Genomic DNA, 23,002 nt, shown 5'->3' on the forward strand with positions numbered 1-23,002 from the left:
TGAAATCTCAGGTGCACCGCACCATTAATGATGACAATGAGACATTCCATATAAAATTGTAAAGTTGTAAAGGGCATTATTTAATAGCGTTTACATTCTCAAACGCTGCACTCCACCAAACTCGTGGCAATGTACACATGGCATGCTACACCTGGGGGCCGTATTTCAAAATCTGAATGGGATTAAAACACTTTATTTCAAATTTGTAAAGTTATAAAGGGCAGTTCTTTAAACCCTACACCTGTCCCCGTCTTAAAACTGGCTATGCACTGCAAGGACCCAAAGGGGTCGATCATTTCTTAACATTGGTTTGATACATGCATGACCACACAGGCTCAGGTCCCACTCCATAATTGCGCCATCTCCCCCTCCATGCTATAGGGTGGTGAGTGATTAGACTAACAGCACATCCACATTAGGGCTCTACGAGCATAAAAGGTTGACACCACCTGGCCCCGGGCACGCCGAACATGCTCATCTTGAATGTCAGTTTATGTGACTATGTACGGGCGACTACCTTGTGCCACTCAATAACATCGTTCAATCCCTGTCGGTCCGCCCTTTCCTGGTAAATCCAACGGGCCTCCTTAGTGATCAGTCTGTTTTCAATGCTTAAGGGATCCCCCCACACTTTCTCCAGATCAACCCATTTGATGTCTCTATGGTGATGTTTCTGTTTTCGATAATGCTCTACTAAACAGGTGGTCAATTTGCTAGCTTTAATAGTGCTGAGATGTTCCTGGATCCGAATTTTGATTTTCCGAGTGGTAAGACCAATGTAGTGAAGCCCCCATAAGCTGCTCAAATTTTATTTGTGATGCAGAATTGGATGTCCCATGCATAACTGATTTTAATAACCTGGCCCCAATCCTTTTATAGCACTCCATTTGGAGAAGGGAATCTGTCAACCCCACTCAGAGGTTTATTGAAGACTGCCACACTTTAGAACATTCCCATAGGATTCCTTGGATACCCTTGTTAAAAACAGTCTGATGTCCCTTGGTTTAGAGAACTAATTTGTTACGCCAACTAATTGCTCTACCATCACTGAAAAGGAGATTAAAACACTATTTCTAAAACAAAGGACAAACAAGAGACTTAATACTAATTGTCAAAAATCTTTAGTAAAATCCTACTTAGAGGGACCGATTAACCAGGAAGGGACAGCTCCATACCTTTTTTCCATGACAAATCCATGCCACAAATTCTTCTTACTTAGGTTTTGTTTGAATTGTATTCTGGCTCATTCGTCAGGAATTATCTCCTTACAGGAGTTTCCACCCTGACCATGTGACGAGGTGTCACTCAAACTAATTTGCACATCTTTTTTTGTAAATTTTATGAGGAACCTCGTAAAAGATTTATACTTCCTAATATGCACAAATACAATTATAACCAATGTCTCCCAGGAATGTTCTTCCTACAATTATTGCCCGATCATCTTGTTTGCTACTGTGTTGCGTCGTTTTTTTCCCTCTCCTGGTAGATCAGGCAATTGCACAACATTCTCGAATGATCTGCATGTTTTTTTTTACCATTTAGTATTTTGATTGATGTTTTTATTATGTACGTTTGTACTTTTATGATCTTATCAAATAAGCATTGAATAAAGCGATTTATTTTCACGCACCACTGGACTCTTGACCTGTGGGAGCTGCTGTACTCTGCGTGTTCTTTTCCACGCTCAAAGGAATGAACTACCACTGAGCTTAACTAATGCACTCGAACAATGGAAATGTTACGTCCCTATCCTGGTTTAACTGATTGTGCCTCATAGAACACCTCACCTTAGCACACAGTTCAACAATTCAACAAATCTAAATGAGGTACCTCTCTTCAACTTTATGCCGTATACATGTAATAAATCAGAAATCAAAATATATCATCAAAAATACATTAACTGCCATCTACAAGTTCTAAAGCTAGCCACATAGTACTTTACAAAAAAATCCGTCCAGTGAATTCCACCACAATTCTCCTACTACAAGTCCCAACATGCACTACCTCATGGGTCGCTTCTCATTCATCTGTTGCATGCGCTTAGTTATGTCATCCTACTTTGGGTTACCCCTACTTCGTCCTCAGCAACCAGGATCGGGCTGCGCCGGGTGGGCCAACTTGAATCTCTGGTGAAACCGCCTGAACCATGAAGTTAGAGTAGCTGTTTATATAGCCAAATGGGTTTATTTAATGCTGATTTGATCCACTTGCAGCCATCCGCTCTCCTACCAGACCATTTGGTGCTAACATTTGTATCACCTTGATTTACTCTATGCACACTAATGGCTTGGACCTGGGGCAGTGTAGTCCCTATAAGGAATTGGAGCTCGGGGATTTGACCAGTCTCTAATACTAGTGGGCTCCAGTAGAGGCAAATGGTAATGACATTCTCAATAGAAACGACAGACATAGGTCAAAGTTTTAAGGCTTCATATAAATGATTATTTATGCAAAATACCTGAAATAGCATTGGACAGGTTAGCAGCAAGAATTCAGATCATAAGTAAAAGAACTAATTACAGTTCAATAGAAAATCCAGCACAGATTCACCATTCTAAGAACGGGACAGTAGGGGTCCTCCATGTGGAAAACTCAGGTCCCTTTACATGACTTTAGACAAAGGATTTCACAAATTACAACAAAAATACACAGTTCTTAGGATATGCACCAATGAGGAACAGGCAACAAGAAACATTTTACTATAGAATAATTTCGAAAATTGTCTCATAATGCTATTACATTGTTTTCGGAGACTCCCATAGTTGATTCAGGTAATACGAACTGAAACATTGTATAGAGAGTGGTCTGGGACTGCTAGGTTGTCCTTGGTTAGGTACAATTTACTCCAAGGGACTGGGAAATCTCACAACTCTGTTAGAGCAAAGACAACAACGACAACAATGATCACATGATTTAGGCTTTTTGCCTGTACTACTGCCGAAGGATAAGAAAACGAGACGCGCAGCGGTTCGCATGCGTGCAATAAAGACGCCGTACCAATTCATTTTGGAGCCTTGACACGCGCAAGAAAGGCATAATAAAACTATATCTGCACTGACTCTAGAAGCCTCGGATTCTGTCACGTATTTACCGCCGTGATGGTAGATATCACGAGTCCTGCGTTGAAATAATCTCGCACCCTGATGAAGACCTCTTATTAAAGAAGCGCCATTTTGGAGGTCGAAACGCGTTGGTATTTTCACGGTGGAGGCGAGCCTCAAAGAACCCAGATAGAACTACTGTCCAAATTATTTCCGATTACTATCCACAGAAAATAATCCCTTCTAATCTATAGGGCTGTGGATCTGGTGTTCCACACACGAGGCCCCCCCATCGTTGCTTTGGCTTCAAACAATAGATTTGCGTACTGTGAGAACTCCACGACAAATGAGTTCCCATACTCCCATCTCAAAGAAATACGTAGGACTGCTTTGATGTACTCCTATTTAGTGATTTGTATGAATATATTTGTATTAGTATTGTTTAACTGTTTCTCTACTTTGGGTCTAACTACAAGTGTGTACAGATGTAAATATCGTCTATTTGTTGTTGCATTTGTCTTATATTGATTGTCATTATTGTATATAAATATTGTTTGAAACACTGAGTTATAAACACTAGCTGCTGCTGTACAGGAATCATAAGTCTTGATGTAAAAGTTTAAATTAGTTTTGGTTTTGTATTTAATTACTGCCCAGGGATAAATAAAAAATCCACTTGGCCTACACAAATATGCTCAATTGATGGTGTCAGAGGTACTCCTGTTTTTTCATTCACATGATTTAGTATGGCATAATTTCAAAATGGAAGCTAGTACACTTTTGGTTATATTAGCGCAAACCGATTGGAAGCATGGAAAAGACAAAACAAAGTTCACACTTGTCATAAAACAACTGTGGGCTATGCAAATACGCACAACTGCCTAGGGAAAAAAGACTACAACAGGCTTAAACGACACAATAATGTTGATAGGGTTGTCATTGTGAGGGTCAGTGTCGTGTTGGGCTTCTTTTGGCAGGAAGTTGTGGTTATAGTGAGGAAAACATACATGATGTTAAGGCTGTGCAGTGTCCTGAAGTAAATGAATATTGTGAGGTCTGCAGGAAAAGAACGGAATGGAGCCCAGGTGGAGCAGACAGGGCAGAAAGGGAGAGCTGCAAGAGAATTAAGGGATGGTGCACCACAGGAGACTTAAGGAAGGGGTGCTCTGCAGGAGCCAATGGAAATGGGATGATAACTTCTGTAGTAAAGGTGTCATGAACCCCTTCGCTTTCGCAACTACAGCAGGTGGAATTCTATATTGGCCACTTCTATTTGCAACTCTGTAGACAAAAACTCATAATTAATGCTGAAACATGGGTTTATAGAAAATAGAAAGAAATATAAAAGGAAGGAAAGGTCAAAGTAAGGGTGGGTGAAAAAAAGGTAAGATGAGTGTTAGGACGGGTGAGAGGGTGGATAAATGAGTGGATGGCTGGGTCAATGGATAGGTGGATGGACAGGTGAAAGGATGGCAGAATAAATGAAAATCTGAGTGAATGGATGAATGGCAAAAGATTAAATGAATGATGAAAGGCTTTTTCATTGGATGTGTAATTCAAAGGGTGGATGAAAGGGTGGATGGATATATGGCTGAAGGCAAGTGTAGATGATGGCTGTATGAATGGAAGGATAGAATGATGAAATATATGGTTCAAGGTGGGGGTTTTATAATTTGTTAGCTACGTCCTTGCTCTGTCGGGCATGGAGAGATAGAGAAGTGCATGATTCAGGAGCAAGGGAGAGTTCCAAAATCTTGGCTGAAGTGATCGAAAGAGCACTGGGGCAGCGAGAGGCAAAGAAAGCTGAAGGAGCATGGAGAGAGCGAGTGTTACATGATTGAGGGGCTATGTCTCTTAACCTTTTGAATCTCTGAGTCTGGCCTGAAAGATTAAGAGGTTTTGGCGGATGATCCCACTAAAATCAATGGTGATAAAACATTTCTCCAGTTGACGAAGGTTTTCAGGGCGGGTAATCCCATTCAGGGTAATGGAAGAAATGTTGATTGTTGGGAACGTGAAAATAAACCCTTGCAAGGTGACACTTGAGGGTGCACTGCAAGAGTCCGGATGCTTGGAACAATGGCAAGAGGGAGCGAGGGAAGCCCGCAGCAAATGGGTGTAGGGGTGCATGCAGGAGACTGCGGGCCTGGCAGAAACAATGCAAGAGCCAGCAGTACAATCTCCACTGTGCAATACAGTTGTGTTAATCACCCCCCCCCCCCCCTTTATACACGTGCTCCCAAAAACATAATCTCCCCACACGTGGCAGCTTGAAGGATGGGCCTGAAGTGAGAACAATTTGCTCAAGGGGGCTTGGCGTTATAAAGTTTGAAGACCACTACATTATTGGGATGCTTAAAGTCGAAGGATTTAGTGAAGATGAGGTTTTGCTTTTTTACTATGTTATTAATTGCAGATCTTTTGTCCAGGAGAACGATGATATGGGGCAGGAAGATCAGCACAGGGAATGGAGTATGGCGGCGAATGCCCCATTGCAGTGTTGTGAGAATGGAATGTTACAGATGTTGAGGTGGTGTATGCATTAGTGGTTTTAGGGTGCAGTTCTCCCGTGCAGAGCACGAGAACAGCAAGCCTGTCCGCATGAGAAGCACAAACCCAAAACAATTGTTTGTAGGGTCATGGTGTAGGAGGGAGGAGTCACACAGATAGTGTCAGAGAGGCAAATCAATGTATGAATTGTGACTTTATCAGTTGAGTTTAAATGCGGAGTCAGAAAAGGCTGACACTTTAACAGAGTAAATTGAGATGCTATGTGTTTTTAAAAAGTGATATGCCCTGGTTTAGTTTAATCTAAACGAAAGATAAAATAAACACTTGTAAATTAATTTCATGGAATTATTCTGCATCTCTTGCTTATTTTCTCGTAATTCGTTTTCATTGTGATTTTATGTAGCCAGTGCTTCAATAACTCGAAGCAGTGTAAATTGCTTCTGGACTCTGTGCCCGATTAGTCACTGAAGTGCCTGGAGAAAGAGGTGCCAAGTGCGGCATGCCATCATGCTGTCCATGCTTCCAGAGCACCCCGAGGCCATATCATTTGCCATGCACGTTCTGTTCTATAATGTAAAATGTCAGCTCGCTGCTGAAGGCAGCTTCAGCCTAAAGCGCATAGTGACTTACAATTCAAATTAAAGGCCCCTCTGTGAAGATGCAGGGTATTCTGAGCGGGGGCTTGCATCCAACGAGTAAAGACTGCAGCATTTGCTGTTTTTCACATTATTCCGGGGAACGGCATGGCTATTATTTCGAATTAGCGTCCAATTATTTGCCAGAAAGTATAAACATAACTAAACATGTTGTAAGTTACGCTTCATTGACCATGTTGGATGAGCGCTGAGCCATTGAATTCCAGACTACTGTGCTTTTCAGGAAATATTGGTTGCTCGGAGAGTATTTGCAAAGCCTTTCTTGTGGATTATAAAGGCTCTAAATAGTCACAACATCTTGTATCATCGTATGGGAGATACATTAGATAAAGGCTTCAGTGCTTTGTGGTCTCAGGTAATATATAGTCTATGCAATACACGGGTCTACAGGGTGGAAGTCAACATGCAATTCATATTAAGTCGATCTAACTTGCATCGTTCATAATTGTTGCATTATCACACTGGCCTACTCTCCTAAGTGTGTAGTTACTTTGATACTGAGGTAATTTTAGTAGAAGTACTGTCCTAGAAACTCTACACCGCATGAAAAACGTGTTGGGGTGCAGTAGATGTGGCATGGATAATGGCTTCAATGTATGATTACAATGCACACAAAGTATACTCAACCTTGAGTGATGAGTGAAAGAGGAATCGCCAAATGGAACTGAAAAGACAGATTGCGCAACAGCCTGGATAGAATCTGCACACATCCCACTGTCTACAAATGACAGCAGTATGCATTGGTGTGAAATGTTGTAAATGCAGGAAATGTATCTAGGCAGGAAGTGTGTGGAGGATGTATCAAATATATACATGGGGTTATCTGGGGAAAAAGGAAGGACCACATAAGAGATCGATCATGAGGTGAAGTGGGGGGAGAAGTAATAAGAAGCCACCACACTCCTCAACCTTCAAACCAATCATCCCAAAAAACAAAGATAAAAAGAATATAGAAATATAAGAGATAAAGGTGGAAAGCAGGCAAGGGCAGTTCCTCCATTTGAGCAAAGGAGTGTCACCCCACAAGCCCCAGAGCTGAAAAATAAAATGGTAATAAGTTTATTTAGTACCATTTTATTTTTCAGCAACCTGTCCTGAACCTAAGTGTCAGGATGGGGCGGGGCCAGTGCTGCCAAATGGCAGCGGCAGGGAGCTGTGCACTTTAAAATGCGGATGTCTCTTTGGCCGGCCATCTTGAGATGGCCAGCCAGACATGCACATTTTAAAATTCTCTAACCTAGCTGTCCTAGACAGCTGGATTAGAGAAAGCGCAGGCCTCCAGTGCTCTTAGGAGTGCTGAGAGGGTCTGCTCTATCTAATACTGGCTGTGTTCTCATGCTGCGAGCGCAGCGCCAGGATTGGGTAGTACAGTTTCCTACTTCTAGAAGACATCCGAGCGAGCAGGTTAGGTAAGTCTATTTGTTTTGTGTCTACCACCCTCGGTGTGAGACCACCACCACCACTGATAACAGGCACGACCAGACTGGGAACACAACCAGCCCTGGCAATCTGTTCGACCGGCCCCGATAGAGGGAGGAATGGGAGTGGTGCTAGTGAGAAGCACCGCTCCCGCTTTTGTTACAGGGGGTTGATATTTCACTGCTGCAAAACCAATCCCCGTAACAAAACCGGCCCCATGGAACCAACACCGGGCCACAGCTTTCCGGCCCACCGGGAAAACGCCTGGGGCCTGCTATGGGCAGTCTGGCCCTGATAAATGGAATATTTTTCACTAAGAGGATCTGAGTCAAAATATATGGATAACAAAGTGAAGCTCGAGTTATCTTTCAAAATGAGGTTAGAATGAAAAACTTAATTTCGTAATCCATCTGGCAGCAGTATGACACCAGCAGTATACAAACAGGATATGATGCAAGGTGCTTTTAATAATATCAATGTCCAAGGGATAAGGTGCAGTCAGGCACTGGCTTATACATGGGTTCTGCTTTCACACAAATTCCTCACCACAGTATTTAAAGGTCAGTTTTCTGGAGAACAGAGACAATGCTGTCACATAAGGGTCTCTCCATAGGTCCTGCTTCTACTCTGATTGCTTTAAAAAGAAAATAGGCGGCAGTGTCCTTAATAGCTGTGTCTCAGCAACGTAAGCAATAGGAGAAAGAGTCCCCTCCCCCGTACATATCCCCCCTCATCTGGTTCCCAGTAGTAAATTCTCTTATCTGTTCCTGCTCTTTAGTGGTTCTATACCATAACTCACCATTTAAGCCCCATACCCCAGCTATAACTTGCATGTACCAGGATCATGCCTACTAGGTCAGCACCTGCTGCCCACTGCATCTTCCACTCTTGTCATCCCAAGAGAATGTGATGGAGGCCCTATTTATACATTGTGGGAGTATTATTGCTCACTGACTGAGCTGAGGCATCGGAGGGAAGGCACCAGCCACTGCAAAATCCCCAAGTGATAGTCAGCTCACAAAACATAAAGTCCAGTGCAATCAGGTAAGGCTGGGCTGACTGCTTACTCATGAGGTCTGGAAAATCCATGTTGAATTTCCTGACAGAACCAGGAAAGAGACAGGTATGTGGGAATTACATTAATACAAGGAGTAATAGCAGCAGCTAGAAAAGCAATTAATGATTAGAAGAAAAATGTTAGTGAATCAAATATAAATATGGATCACAAAGAAGGAAATATCCTTATATGTGAAGGAGGCCAAAACCAAGTTGATGGAAACCTTTCTGCAGGGTTACCCCCAAACTTTTTGCCTTCCTTTTCCACCCCAGCCCTTGACCCTTGGAAGTGGGTCTAAAGTGTTTGCACCAGAAGAACCCATGCACCTTCTGTAGAACTGGAGCATTGCTGCTGTTGCATGGATCAGAACCAGTGCATTGCCTCTGTTGCGTGGATCAGCACCAACCCCCCTGCCGCTGCATGGACCTGAATGGGGTATCCCCTTTGCTGCATGGATCGGACCTGACGCATCGCCTTCAGAACCTCCACTGTGCAACGCTCTTCCTGGTGTAAGTTATTCACATCCCTATTGAATCATTGAAAAAACACAGTGTGGCTGACCATGGTTAGGCACTTCAATTTCACAAATAGTTCACAAGTCCTTGGTTTGTGCACGATACGTCCGGAGCTCGCCACCCCTCTGCTCCACTGAAGACACAGATTCCGAACTATTTAAGGACAAGGACGGTGCACCAAAAAGCAAAATTCAGAGAACTTCCAATCTTATCAAAATTAAGTCCTTTATTCTTTTTGACATCTAAAAAGGCTCAGCCAACGCGTTTCGTTCCAACGGAACTTCGTCAGGGCTCAATATTCTCCTTATGGGTCACGGATCAACGAGGCGCGTATAAAGATTTCAAAATATTTTCGGTTCTCAGTCTTAAAAGTCCTATTGCTCCATATTCAGAGCAATATTTGAAGAAGTGACATGTTTCAAATCTCGTTTTTTAGTAAAAATCCCTATTGAATGCCGCCTCAACTATGATGACAAACCTCTGCAGCACAGATATTAGTAGCAGACAAATTGCCACTGCTGCACGGATGAGGATTGGTGCATCACCTCCACTGCGTGGATCAACACCGACACCATGCCTCGGCTGCACCCTGCATCCTCAACATGTTCAGTGGCCCTCACCGGGTCCCTGTATCCAGCACTCGCTACTTCGTGATTGGCCTGAACATTTGACTTTGTCCCAGTCCAGTGCGACCAAATTTCCAAGTAGGCGCTTATTGCTTCTCAGTGCTATTTTACAATTTATTGTTTGAAATTCAAGGTCTACTAATTGTATTTTTGTTATTTTGGTTTTATTTATTAAATCAAGCTATAGTTTTCTAATCTGGTGTGACATCTTTTTGTGTGGTGTTTTTACTGTTTGAAGTGTTACACAAATACTTTACACACTGCCTCTAAGTTAAGCCTGACTCTGTGCCAAGTTACCAGAGGGTGAGCAAAACGTTAATTTAGGATTCTCCTGACAGTTGGCCTGCCTAGGAATGTGGTTTCTGTTTGACTAAGCTTTACCACCTATTCAACCAACAATCCAATAACATAGATCTCACTGAAGACTAATTAGAAGACCAGGCTAAGAGAGGCAGAAGCCATGAGGATACAAATCTGAAGAAAATCTAGCTGTCAACTGGCATCAAACAATGGAGGATTGTTAGAAAGTCACCATTTTGCCCTGCTCACCCCCCCCCCCCTTTTTTTTGCTGACTGATACTGGTTAACTGACTCTGACTGTGCCCTGTGCTCTGCTAACCAGGCCCACGGCCAGTGCTCAGATTAAAAAGGTACAAGTAATTGGGTGCACTTAAAATTGGCCATGACAGACCCTATAAATCCTTAGTAGATAATGGGGGCAGGGGTTTTAATCTGCCTATAAGTCCCTAGTATATAATAGGGCATGGAGGTTTAGAGGCCCAGCAGATTTTGATCGATCATAATAGATCATAATCGATCAGGAAAATCCTGCCCTTCATTCCGGAAAGCTATAGGAAAAACTTGATCACTGCACTAGTCCTATCTAAATTGGACTATTGCAACAGTCTCTAGCTAAACATTCAAGAAAAACACATGCAACAGCTGCAGCGGTTCAAAATGCTGCATCTGGAGTGATACTTAAGCTGCCTAGGCATCATTCTATTTCTTAGGGACTTCGCAATCTACACTGGCTGCCGCGAAAAATGTAAAGCCCTTTGCCTTGCACATGAAGCATTGCACAAAACTGCGCTGGAATTTCTTAGATCAGCTTTTAAACAATACATTTTCACCAGAGATCTCCGCTCTGCTAATTCTAACATCTTAGCTGTCCCAAAAATCAAAAAGGTGCACTGGGATGGCAGAAGTATCATTTACGGTACAGCCAAACTATGGGTTTGTCTGCCTTCTCATATTAGAGCCACCCCTTCTCTGCTGGCATATAGGAAGGAGATAAAAACGTGCCTATTTAACCTCTGAAACTGTTCCTAGACCACACTGTCAGATAGTGGCAAGACACCCTCGGTATACGGCGCTTTAAACATTTCATTTCATAACATAACATTTCCTGCACTTGCATGTGTGTGCCTGTGTGTGCCTGCTGTCCTTCTAAAGGCAGTTCTGCCTTGCAGCCTGTCTTTTAAAGTAAATTCTCACAATTGGTATTGACAAAACCTATCAGGTCCTTAGTATATAATAGGGCTAGGGAGTTCAGACTACCTATAAGTCCCTAGTATATAATAGGGCATGGAAGTTTAGAGGCCCAGCAGATTTCCTGCACTTGCATGTGTGCTCTGCTGATGGCACTCTTCCTGCCAGATGGCAGGGCCAAAAATGGAATTTGCATGGGTTTGGAGGGGGTGTTCAGATAAATGAGCCAGACCAGAAGGTTGGTTCAGCCAGCTCTTACTCCTCTGGAGAGAATTCATCCATGTTGGATTTTGGAAGTAAAGTGCCTCGTGGGACAAGATGATGCCACACTTTGGAGGAATTTGTCATGCTTTTTGGGTGGCACCCGGCAGCTCATTGGACAGAAGTGCCTCCCCTGCTTGTTTCCCCAGACCACTGAATAAGTATGTAAGAGCTGCTGAGCCTTTCAGATCTGCTGCCTGAAACCACAAGGAAAAGGAATGCCCTGCTAGATTCTGGATCTGCACCCAAAGGCCTGCAATTTGAATGACCGCGCCTGCTGCACAATCTGGTACTACAGCCCTGGGGACTGGGCCTTGCTTCAAGAAGGATTAAAGGACTCCTTGCAACTCGCAGGATAATAAAGCCCATCTTCATCATCTCCATCAAGAGTTCCCATCCTGGAGTGTGTCCAGCGGACTTTTAAGGAATTGGCCATGTGCATTGTGGAAATTGTAGTCCAGACATCCTAGAGACCATCTAGTAGATTCCAGACCTATATGTTGGTGTTTTGGAGACTTTGAACCTACAAAGAGACCTTCACGAAGCACCTCCTGAAGTTTGGTGAACTTTTGTGAAAAATCTCAATGAAGTGACCGACCCAGCATCGAGAGTGAAGCCGACTACCTTCAACCGCAACCCAGCCAGGATTTCAGGTTCATCTCGCTGAAAGCTCCGGAGCTCAAGACATCCAGGATTTTACCGGGGCCTCGCAGAAAGTCAAGCCGGCATGCTCGCATCAAATCCGGCTAGCTGTGGAGGGTCAATAGAAATCTGAAGAAAATCCTCCAGAAAAGTATCTAAATGCGAAGTTTTGACAGAGGCCTCCTGCTTGATGTATCGATCAGGGCTCCGCTGCGGTCGACCTCAAACTTTGACTTTGGCCTGGTCAAGCGCAACTATAAGTCTATAGGTTTATAAGCACTATAAAGTGGTTAATCTTTAAAAATTCATATCTCCTGTCTATTTGTTCATAGAAATAGAACCTATTTATATAAATTGATGTGGGAATTTTGTGTCTTATTTAATGTATTGGTGTTTTTAAATGCTTTACACTCCTGTCTCCTAAATTAGGTCTGACTGCTCATTGTCAGTTACCAAGGGTTGAGCAAGGGGCTAATTATCTGAGACCTTTACTAGACCCTATACCGTGCTGGTGGCCTCATCCCTAAGGGTAGGTGCATACTTACCCCTACCAATAATCCACATTCTAACAAGGATGAATGTATTTGAAGAGCAGCAAGCAATAGACTCTGCCCGCTAGTGGGTACATGCACTCTAGTAGGATGATCTATTGAATAGAGAGAGCAAATTTCCTGGAATAAAAATGTGATTTCAATCCTAGATATGCAACATTCAAACCAAAAGACAATGCTGAATAAAGGAAACTATTTTTAGAAAAAGGTGGATTATCAGTAGCACGTGATAAGGAAGCGGTCATACCGGTTGCAGGAATTTATACAGATTTACAGCTAGCATTGTTAGGGCCTTTAATCCCTTTGCCTTTTTTTTGTGGCCTGACTTTGTATGCCCTTGTGGTTTTTATACCTGCTCTCGTTATGGTGTGCATCATGAATAGGACTAGTCATCCCTTATGGGCAAAACATACTAGTATCAAGAGTGCTTTTTCACACATATCAAGACTACTTGTATGTACATGAAGACTATATGCTTTTTACAGTAAACATGTTTGATTTATGTGGTGCAAGTGAACTCATAGGTCGTGTAAAGCAAGTGTGTGACATAAAATAATTAATGAATTGAATTGGCAATTTCAGCCATGATGCCATTCTATCTGCGATTATGCCAAGGCCTGTCAGACCAGGGTCACACAGCAACTACACCTGTAGTTGGTTAAAATATATAGTGGTAACGTATATCTTTATGAAATGTGGAAGGGATGTGAACATGTGAGGCAACTAGCATTCATAATAGCTTTGATTATATGCTTAACAATTAATTTTAAAAGAACTTACAGAATGTTTATCAGCAATTGAACTCTATATATCCCCAGCTCGACACTCCTTTGAGTGGAATGGAGCACCTCTGGATGAAATAACAGATAGCCAAACATCTCAGAAAAATGAAACTTCCATTGAAAGAGCGAAGTGTCTCTACTGATTTTTCCTGAATGGAGCCTTTTTTTATCTTTGACCGACCTATCCACCATAGGTTGTACCTTATGCCTTAAACCTCTGCTTGGCCCAAGCATGCTGATCCTCATCCAACCAGAAAAGTAATTTAGCACATCCAACACCTTGCATTAAGCATCGCCCACCAAGGGCTGGATGCCTGCGTCTCAGGTATACAACTCTGATCCAGGGCCTTTAACGACCGGTATAGCTCTCAGCAGCGGGCGATAGGGCTACAGTAGGCACCGATTGTCGAGTTCTGTCCCGCTGCATCTCTCAAGTTGCAAGTTAATCACGTCTTTCATTTCTGGAGCACTGCACTGTCTCGTCAATCTGTACTGCACACATGTAAATTATTGCTCCAGTATGAGGGGATGCTTGCAGTGTGCCCTCGGGCGGTGCTGCACTTTAACCGCAACCTGCCAGTCTACACTCGAACAGTGGAGTGTTGTGGAAGTGTGATTTTAGCACTGGGTGCAAGGGTGTAGATTTGAACAGGGGCAGAGACGCTGATGGCCCAGGAGCGTGAATGGCCAACTGAACCCCAAATATGGCCATCTTTTACTATCCAGATATGTCCCAGGGGTGAATTGTTCTTGCTTGCATTGGAGGCTCGAACACCTTTCCTTGGTACTTGGCACAGTGCCAGGGAACCCTTGCAGTGTGCCCTCACAGGGCAAGTCACACACAACCTGTCTACATCGCTCAGTGAAAAACATGACATCAAGCAGTTTCTGTTTCCATAAAAACGCCCTATGCTCTATTCACAAAGGTACATTTGGTCATAAACACACGTAATATTTTTTTACGCCAGCCAGGAATTTACAAAGGGGTTCCTGGAAGCCATGTATGGATTGGGAATGGTGATTTCACAAATGCAGAAGAATCTGTGGTAGTAAACCCCACTCGAGGGTTGGAAATTGGCGCGCCATGGCATAGTGTGCCCTGGAAATAGTTGGAGATTTACCCCAGAGAAGGGCTGGAGTAACTTCCTTTCCAGGGCAGAAGGGAACAGATCACCCCATATCTGGTGGTGAAGGGAAGGGCTTTCTCCTTGTGAAAAAAACATTTTCCCTGCAGAGAAAAACATCTGCTTTTGCATAGGAGGCTCCATTCCTCCTGTGAGGAGTCCCCCCCCCCCCCAAAAAAAAAACTCATCTGCACTGTGGGAATAGGAGCGTTCACAAAAAGCCACGCGACATTCCCAGAGCTACCCTGATCTTTCCTGTCCTTGTGAAGTGGAACACAAACCAGAAGAGTACACGGGCAGAGTACATCTTAGCTCTTTTTAGTAACTAAAGTCCCTTGTGCCCCTCCTCCAAGCCAGACAGCTTTTCAACCAAGTGTATTCTTTCTCTCTATAACACAGACGGACAAGTCTTCGTTTTTAGGGCCAACCTTAATTCTGAGTGCTTTTCAGACCGGTGAATCACGCTTACCTCGCATAGCTGCCTCAACTCTGGTGTCGAGAGTAAAAGTCGATCCACCAGCATTTATCCCAACAACGTAAGGTTCGATTTAAACATCACTCTTTCAATGTAATAAAGCAAATCGGTGGCATTTATTTTCAAAGTGCATTTACTTCCAAATTATAATGTACTTAAAAGACATTAACTCAGTCACACTTAAACTGCATAGTGAACTAAAACCGTTTCCATTCCTCTTTGAAAACAAACCATTTCAAATCTTCCTTTTTAAAAATTAACCGACCCAAAACTCGATGGTCAATTCAAATATTGTTAGGCTTTTTTTCATTGCAACAGCCAAAGCATATGCAATCAATACGTTTAATGTCAAATGGTGAAAATAATGCACATTGCTCCTGAAGACAGTTTTGTGGTAATTTACGTCGAGATTTGATCTAAATCTTTTTTATTTGCAGGTGTGTCAGCTCAATTATCAAGCACTCGGCTCCGGAGGAACACGTCTGTTGGAACTCCATTTTGGATGGCTCCTGAGGTATGATTTTAGAGCAGATATAAGGTACTTTGGTCAATTTGTCAAATATTATGTATAATACTTAACATCAACAGGTGGCTTCTAAGAGCAAACTGAGGAGGAAGTACTGACTTACACACCATTTAATATAAAGAAGAGACGCAAATGGAATTAAAGAAAATCCAATGTCACAATAACTTCCCTGGTGCTGGAGAAAGGTAACATTGTTGTTCTAGGAACTACCGAGCCCTTGTTTACCTACATGGGCCTTTGCGCACCAGTAGGTCACCTTCCCTTCCCTTACCAACTTCTCTGTCTCCATGCTGACAAAAAGTCATCAACATTGCTCCATTTGATTTCAAATGTGACTTAGTTTCGTTGACTCTTAAATTAATTTGCAAGACCATGTTCTCGAATAACAAATTTAAAAGAGTTCTATATTACAGGTATCCAGTGCTTAATTTGGGCCGGCAGTTGCAGGTGTGTCCCACCGGCACTTATTTTTCCTCCTCATACTTTGAGCCAAAGCAAGAGAAAAAAAAACCCACAAAGGTGGCAAAGAAGAAGGAAGAGAATGACAGAAAAAACAGTCACAATGGAAGAAATCAGGGGAAAAAGCACGATCAAAAGTCAAATAAAGGGACAGGGAGTGTTTGCCGGTGAATGGGAGAGGCACGAGGTGGAATCAATGCAAGACCACTTTGGTAGTTGGCGTCCCAACATTCTATCATGCTGGCCATTGCCTGTGGAGCAACAGTTTGGGCCCTGGCCCTTATTTCTTTTCCAAATTAAGCACTGCAGGGGCCCTATTATGTGTATGGCTCACTGTCCTTGTATGCGCCACAGCACGCTTTTGAAAAGGTGCGCCAGGTACGTACAATGCAAAGAATACGCTGCCTTAAGAGCAGCCGCAAACTCGTGCTGCCTTCGGGGCAGTACATTCATGTGAAATGCAGAGTGGCTGCTGCTGCCTGCTCTTTGAAGTGACTGCATCTGCCTGAAGGGGGATGTATGTGGGGGCCTGCGGACCCCTTTTGTCCCCTCCAGAGAACTGCCTTTAGGAGTCGCACAGAGAGTGTGGTACCTTTTTGAGGTGAACTTTGTGAGCCTCATAAGGGCATGTTTGTTTCTGCGTCCACGTTCATAATACAATGCAGGCTTAGAGGAAAAACTATTCCCTCATTTGCATGTGGCCATGCCCCCATGCAAATGAGGGAGAGCCCCTTTGTGATAGCACTACATGTACTCCAGTATTAAAGGAGGGGATGCACAAGCGTCTGTGGCCCCTTCTGTAATACCATTGTGTCCCGGGAGCACCCAAAGTGGGCGCACACGTCCTTTGCATCTCCGGGGCACAATGTATAGTATGGCCTCAGGCATCTCTACTCACCAACTTTATCATGGGTAGGTGAAGCCTACCATATAGGATGCAATGCAGGCCTGTCACCTCTGAAGTTTAGATAGATGTACCAGACACTGTAGCTGCTGCTTGCAGTGAATTTCAGTAGATTTTTCATTTGCAGATATTAGTGTGCTCTTTTAATTTAATACCCTGTGGGTCCTACATAGGTCATTATGTATAGGGAACATTGGCACTGCCAAACAATTATAAATTATTTGGATTTGTCTTGTGGAGGAAGGTAAGTTATTAGTAGGTACAGGTAGGTACCTATAGCTAGTAATAATACAACAATCACTAATAGGGTCAAGTCTCAATGAATTAATCCTAGCCTTACCCTTGGTAGCTTGACAGATGAGCAGTCAGGCTTAATTTAGGAGACATGTATGTGTAAAGCATTCAATAGCACCAAAACCGTAAATAGGAAAAGACACTGCAAAATAAATAACACCAATTCTTAACAATAGACGATATTTTTACCTTCCAAATGACACCAAAATAACAAAAATCCAATGTAGGGACCCGGAGTTATGAATTTGTAAAGAATAAATTGCATTATAGCGCATAAAAGCATTAAGGGCCAATGGCGGCTATCTGGTCGCACTGGACGGGGTCAAATCTAAAGGTTCAAGCCCACCGTGATGAAGCAGTTTAGATACAGTCCCAGGTAAGTCAGACTGAACTTTTACCTTCTCACGTTTTGAGCCAAGAGTGCTGTTTGTGGGGGAAATGCTCTCTGGGGGCAAGGAGAGCACTGCTAGTGCTGGTTGGCGGAGCACGAAGGGCAGGCCAACCGTCGTGGATAGAAAGGCTGGAGCCTCGTGGTGACGATGCAGCGGACGATCTTGCTGTGTGAAGAGACAAACTTGTGGCGGCTCGCACTGATTCTTTGGGTGAGCGGCATGGTTCCTGTGCGAACGGGCCCATTCACAAAAGCCTAAAAGCTTGATTTTAAGAGCTTAAGATCCACCCAAGGGCCCACAACCTGAAAGGTACCTGTTGGGGGCCAAGAACTTGTTGCAGACAGGTCCAGGAGTTGTAGTCAAGTTGGTTCTTGGTTACTTTGGGAAGATCAGTGTCTTCTGGATCTGGCCAAGGGTTCAGAAGCTCTGGATTGCCACTAGGAGGCTAGGACTCAATCTCTCACAGTGTACCTGTGCAGTCCAAGAAAAACCAGGTGTGGCTTGTCAGCTGGAGTAGTCCTCTATTGAGAATTCCAATAGAAGCCCATGTTAACACCACAACATGGGCTTCTATTGGAATTCACAAGGGCATATTATCAAGCCCATTATCGCCGCTTTAGCTGCAATTTCCTGCCGCTAAAGCGGCGATAATTTTAACGCCGGTTCTTGATATGCCCCCGTATTCTTGTGAATCTGAAACTTATAAATTCCCATAAGTACTTACATGGAAGCCTTAGGTTTTCAAATATTGCTTGAGGAATAGACAAGTGTAACTCAAAGCAGTGAATGCACAGTGTAATCTCACCCTGTTAGCCAGTGTCAGACCAGTCTTAAAACCTATCTCAAAACCTTTCTGTAACTGCAAATATAGGAAGGTTTTGCTAAATTCTACTGTGTAATTGCCCTGACACGTTTTGCAAGTATTTACGTTAAATAGGTAATCTGACTAAATATTCTCAACCTGCTGGCAAGAACAATAAACCTTGACACAGCCAGTAAGTCTGAGTTTGGGAAGCGAATGCGATGGTTATTTTTCATTTTATATAACTAACATATGCGTCAAAAATGTAAAAGTAGAAGATAAAAATAAACCTAGCGCCACTTAAACATTGTTGTCCTACACATGTAATAAAAAATGTAAGTAAAAAGAAATGACAATTGCATATAATTCCAAAAGATCAGGCAGGGGTACCTAGAACGGGTATGTAAACCCTTTTTTAATTTATTGCATATCCCATGAAAATATTTCATAATGGGAGCAAATAAAATGTTGGATTGTTTTGGGCTTACTGTACCCTGAAGATATAGTTTAAATACAGAGAGATGAAATAAAAAGCGTTGGCAAAGTAAAGTTGGGGCCCAGCATGCATAGTACTGAAGTGCACTTGTTTTCATGAGGATATGCAGGTATGATCAGGTAAAATGCTGTCACTTTCCGTGCAAACTAGCTAATGGCTGAAGTGACCCATTTACCCCTGTTTGTTGTGGTGGATGGTAGCAAAATGTGAATGATAGTTGGACAGAACTTGTGATGCATGTATATGTATGCGTTTTTTTTTTATTTGTGAATTTCTTTGGTTACATGATCCTGGCAAGCTAGCAAAGAATGTCTATAGGTCAGACATAAAAAGGGAAAAACATCAGTTCCTTGCCCAGTAGAAAACATATGCATTTCCCATGATTCTCTACACACTGTGTGGCAGATCAACACCTCAGAGTTATAAGCTCAAGAAATGAATCCTCCACTGAGTGGGGCAGCATCTCTGTGGATCATGTTGCTCAGGGGCAGACTGCCTGCTCAGAGGCCTGGAAGTCTTCTTCAAAGAGACCTTTAGAGGTCTCTTTGAAGAAGCCTTGTGATTAATCCTGAAAGTGACATTTACACTTTTAGTCATGAAGTTCAAGATGACTACTCAGAAGACAAATCATAGGTGAGATTATTTACAGGGGTTTGATGTTGCTGATGTTTCTAAGATAAGTAGGTTTTTTATATATTTTAACATTATTAGTACCACCTTTTATTCCCACAATGAGCACTTTGTAATGTACGCACTTGGCGAAAATGTGCACTGTCTGATTCTTGGGTGCCAGTGGCATATCAAAGGTGGTAAAGACATTAAAGCTATCAAAGAAAATGGGCACCCATGTCTGTAGTAAAAGACAACCACAATTGAAGTGCAGTGGCACCGTCAAGCATCTGGCCCCGGTGCCACTGCTCTCTATGCACTAACGATAGCTGCACCCCTTTTGGGTAATTGAAATTTAGGATTATTGTATAAATGGTCTTTCAGACACGCATAATTGAAAAACAATAGTGGGGTGTAATTGTTTTTAGATAAAAAATATATATTATTGAGTGCTACCAGTCCACACTAGTAGTTTCAGCGTTTAATATTACTGTCAACGTATAAGAATGCAGCTTTTCGTCTGGCACAACAGTGTCCTGCTTTCCAGTCTATCAAAGTGTTTAAATAGTTGTTTTATTTTTGGAAACCAATTTCACAGGTGATTGCTTGTGAGCAGCAGATGGACACCACCTATGATGCCAGATGCGATGCGTGGTCCCTTGGCATCACTGCTATAGAGCTGGCAGATGGGGATCCGCCCTTGGCTGATCTGCATCCAATGAGAGCCCTCTTTAAAATTCCAAGGTACGCTAAGCAAGCTATTGAATTTCTGGCACAGTTTGTTGTATTACTAGAGTGGCAGTTGTATGTCTCACTTGAAATTGAAGAAGTTAAGTCCTCAGCAGGCCCAGGTTCAGTAACATAACTGACTCATGCCTAGAAAAAATATCTACCCAACCAGTCACCTTGATGGCATTTATCACGCAACCTTGTTATGTTTGCCTCTGTTACTGTCAATTAAATATTAGCAATATTTATTGTCATTATTGTGACATATTTCCCTGATGACAGACACCCGATCTGGATATTAAATTGTGTATTGTCTCCGCTGCAATTCTTCCCTGCTGGCATAGCTTTGTACGTGCTTTGCTTTTATTAAAGCTTTTCCTCCCATTAGCTAATCCTGAAGGTTGCAACCAGCTATACCTTAGCCAGGATTATTTTACAGTACTTGTTCTTAAAGTGAAATAGTGTTATTGCATTCATCGCTACAGAGCTTTTGATAGTGCTTACTTGTGTTTTAGTGCCAGGACCTTTGTTTACTACCTGGGTAAAATACTTGTGACACCGTATGAGTGACCTGTCAAACCGATACTGGGCATTGGATGTTTCGACCATCAGTGCACTCGCTGGTAAAACGTTTGAGCATCATTGACAAGAAGATGAAGAAGACAACTAATGGTATGATATCACTGCAGAACAATGGATGTCTGAAAACATCTTCTGGACACTTGGCCGATAAAATTCCTTGATTTTGGACTTTTTGGCAAATGTTTGAGGAAGACACAATTCTGAGGGACTGCTCACGCTGCACCCTTCTGATATGCCCTAACAGAGAGACCCTGAACGTATCTCACTATATACTCTCAAGGGGTTTGCCCCCTTTGAAACTCTCAAAACAAGATCTGTCTGTTGGCAGTATTATGACTCCATTTGAATGCAAATCAATCTTGGCCCGGCTCCCACGGGAACGGTCCAGCCCAAACTGTCAGGCCAGGTCCTCCCTGGACCGGAAAACAAGTATCCTGGGACCGGTTTCAGGGTATTAACCCTCATCTACCAAGCTAGCTTGAATCCAGTGGTATAGCGAGTACGGAACCCACACCTGTGCATACCCTTTCCCCTTAGGGTGACTATAGCAACAAAAAATGATGATGGACCGAATGCTGAACATTGTCAAACACTCACCCTAGTCCAAAATCTGGGTTAACCCCAGTTTGGACCCAGATGATTATTTGAAGCCTATCTACAGAGTTTGGATTTATAGATATTGAGTGACAAAAAAGTCAGGGGCAAAAAAAAGATAATGCACCCTTTGCCAAGCAGTGGCACCACTTGTGGCTCACAGCCTCACCCCTAGAAACTCAAATGTACAAGGACTACAGGAAGGATAAGGAGTTGAAACTACAGAAAGTTAAAAGGGCTTTTAGTGTCATGTTCATTTTGTCTGCATGATTCTCCATTTGTGGTTCCTGAGTCCTCCTTTGGACAAACTTGAATCGGTCTCCTTCATCTGATGCACACACTCCCCTTCATTCATGTCAAGCACCCATAACCAGCGCCACTGGAGTTATGTAATTGTGCTGCTGCAGCATTTTAGGATAATCATAGATTTGTTACATTTGCCACATATTCTTTCATCTGCTGCATATTCTGCAGAGTTTAACAAACAAAATGTAGTTTCTAGCTCAAATGGTTCAAAGATTACCTAAAATGTAGCAGTGCGTGTTGCAGCGCAGTGAAAGGCCATCTGTCAAGCTTGACTGATCACCTGTCTCTTGCTGATTGCTATAGTTGGGTGTTCAGAAGGCCCCAATGAGGTGCAACCAATGCCCAGACAGTATTAACAAGTGTAATACAAATGACAAAATAATGAATGCAATCACATAATGTTCCAGATTACTTCCCATATTTTGCCTTTTCTTGACACACATTTACTTTACTCAACCCTACCTCACAATGTGGCCCTACCCTGCCACATAATTCCAGTGGCTGTGCCCATAGCTTCACACCAGTGATAGGTAAATGTGAGTCAGTAGTCTTTGTGCAGTGCCAGCACTGAATTGCTTAACCCTAATGTATGAGGTCTGAGAGCAATGTCTGGTGGCTTACCCCACCTCAAATGAGGGGAAACCACACTTCTATGGCTTGTCAGCTTTGGCCCTCTCTCTACAGGGGAAGAATATATTGGCTCACAAACCAGAAATCTACTTTATTATTATCTGTCTATATACAGTTTAATTAACCAGTGGATTGACTGCGGCATCTAGTTTATCATTTTGTGTGTGCTGTGAAATACAATGAATAATGGGGAAAATGGTCTTGTGATGGAACACCTTCAGACAACCTCTTGGTCCACTGCCAGCAGTCAACAAGCCCTGACTTTGCCTGCCTATTGATAGACAGTTTAACCTTAATCTTAATTATCTCTTAATGTGCATGTATTCTATAAGTAAATCGTTGACTCTCACGCTGACCAAAGCAAAATGTATGCATCGTGCTAACTCTGCACGCATGATCTGTTCTCTGGAGGTAGCCTTGACAAGTTTTTACATTGTCATTTTGCTTGCAACACATCTAGTTACATTGCTGAGCTACATGCCAGATCCACCATGTTGAAGGCTTATTTTCAAATATTTTATGAAAAATGTC

At 42.8% G+C, this 23,002-nt stretch overlaps 1 protein-coding gene across 1 annotated transcript in view; it reads left to right on the forward strand.

The window, feature by feature from the left end:
• The window catches only part of MYO3A (myosin IIIA), a 1,336,625-nt gene that overhangs the window by 196,894 nt on the left and 1,116,729 nt on the right, over window positions 1-23,002 (forward strand). Inside the window, exons 6-7 of the mRNA XM_085630108.1 lie at window positions 15,586-15,662; window positions 20,229-20,374. Of these exons, the coding sequence (XP_085486234.1) occupies window positions 15,586-15,662; window positions 20,229-20,374 (223 nt within the window). The remainder of the gene's footprint in view (window positions 1-15,585; window positions 15,663-20,228; window positions 20,375-23,002) is intronic.

This window comes from Triturus cristatus, chromosome 10, assembly GCF_964204655.1.
Source record: "Triturus cristatus chromosome 10, aTriCri1.1, whole genome shotgun sequence".
Taxonomy (NCBI): domain Eukaryota; kingdom Metazoa; phylum Chordata; class Amphibia; order Caudata; family Salamandridae; genus Triturus; species Triturus cristatus.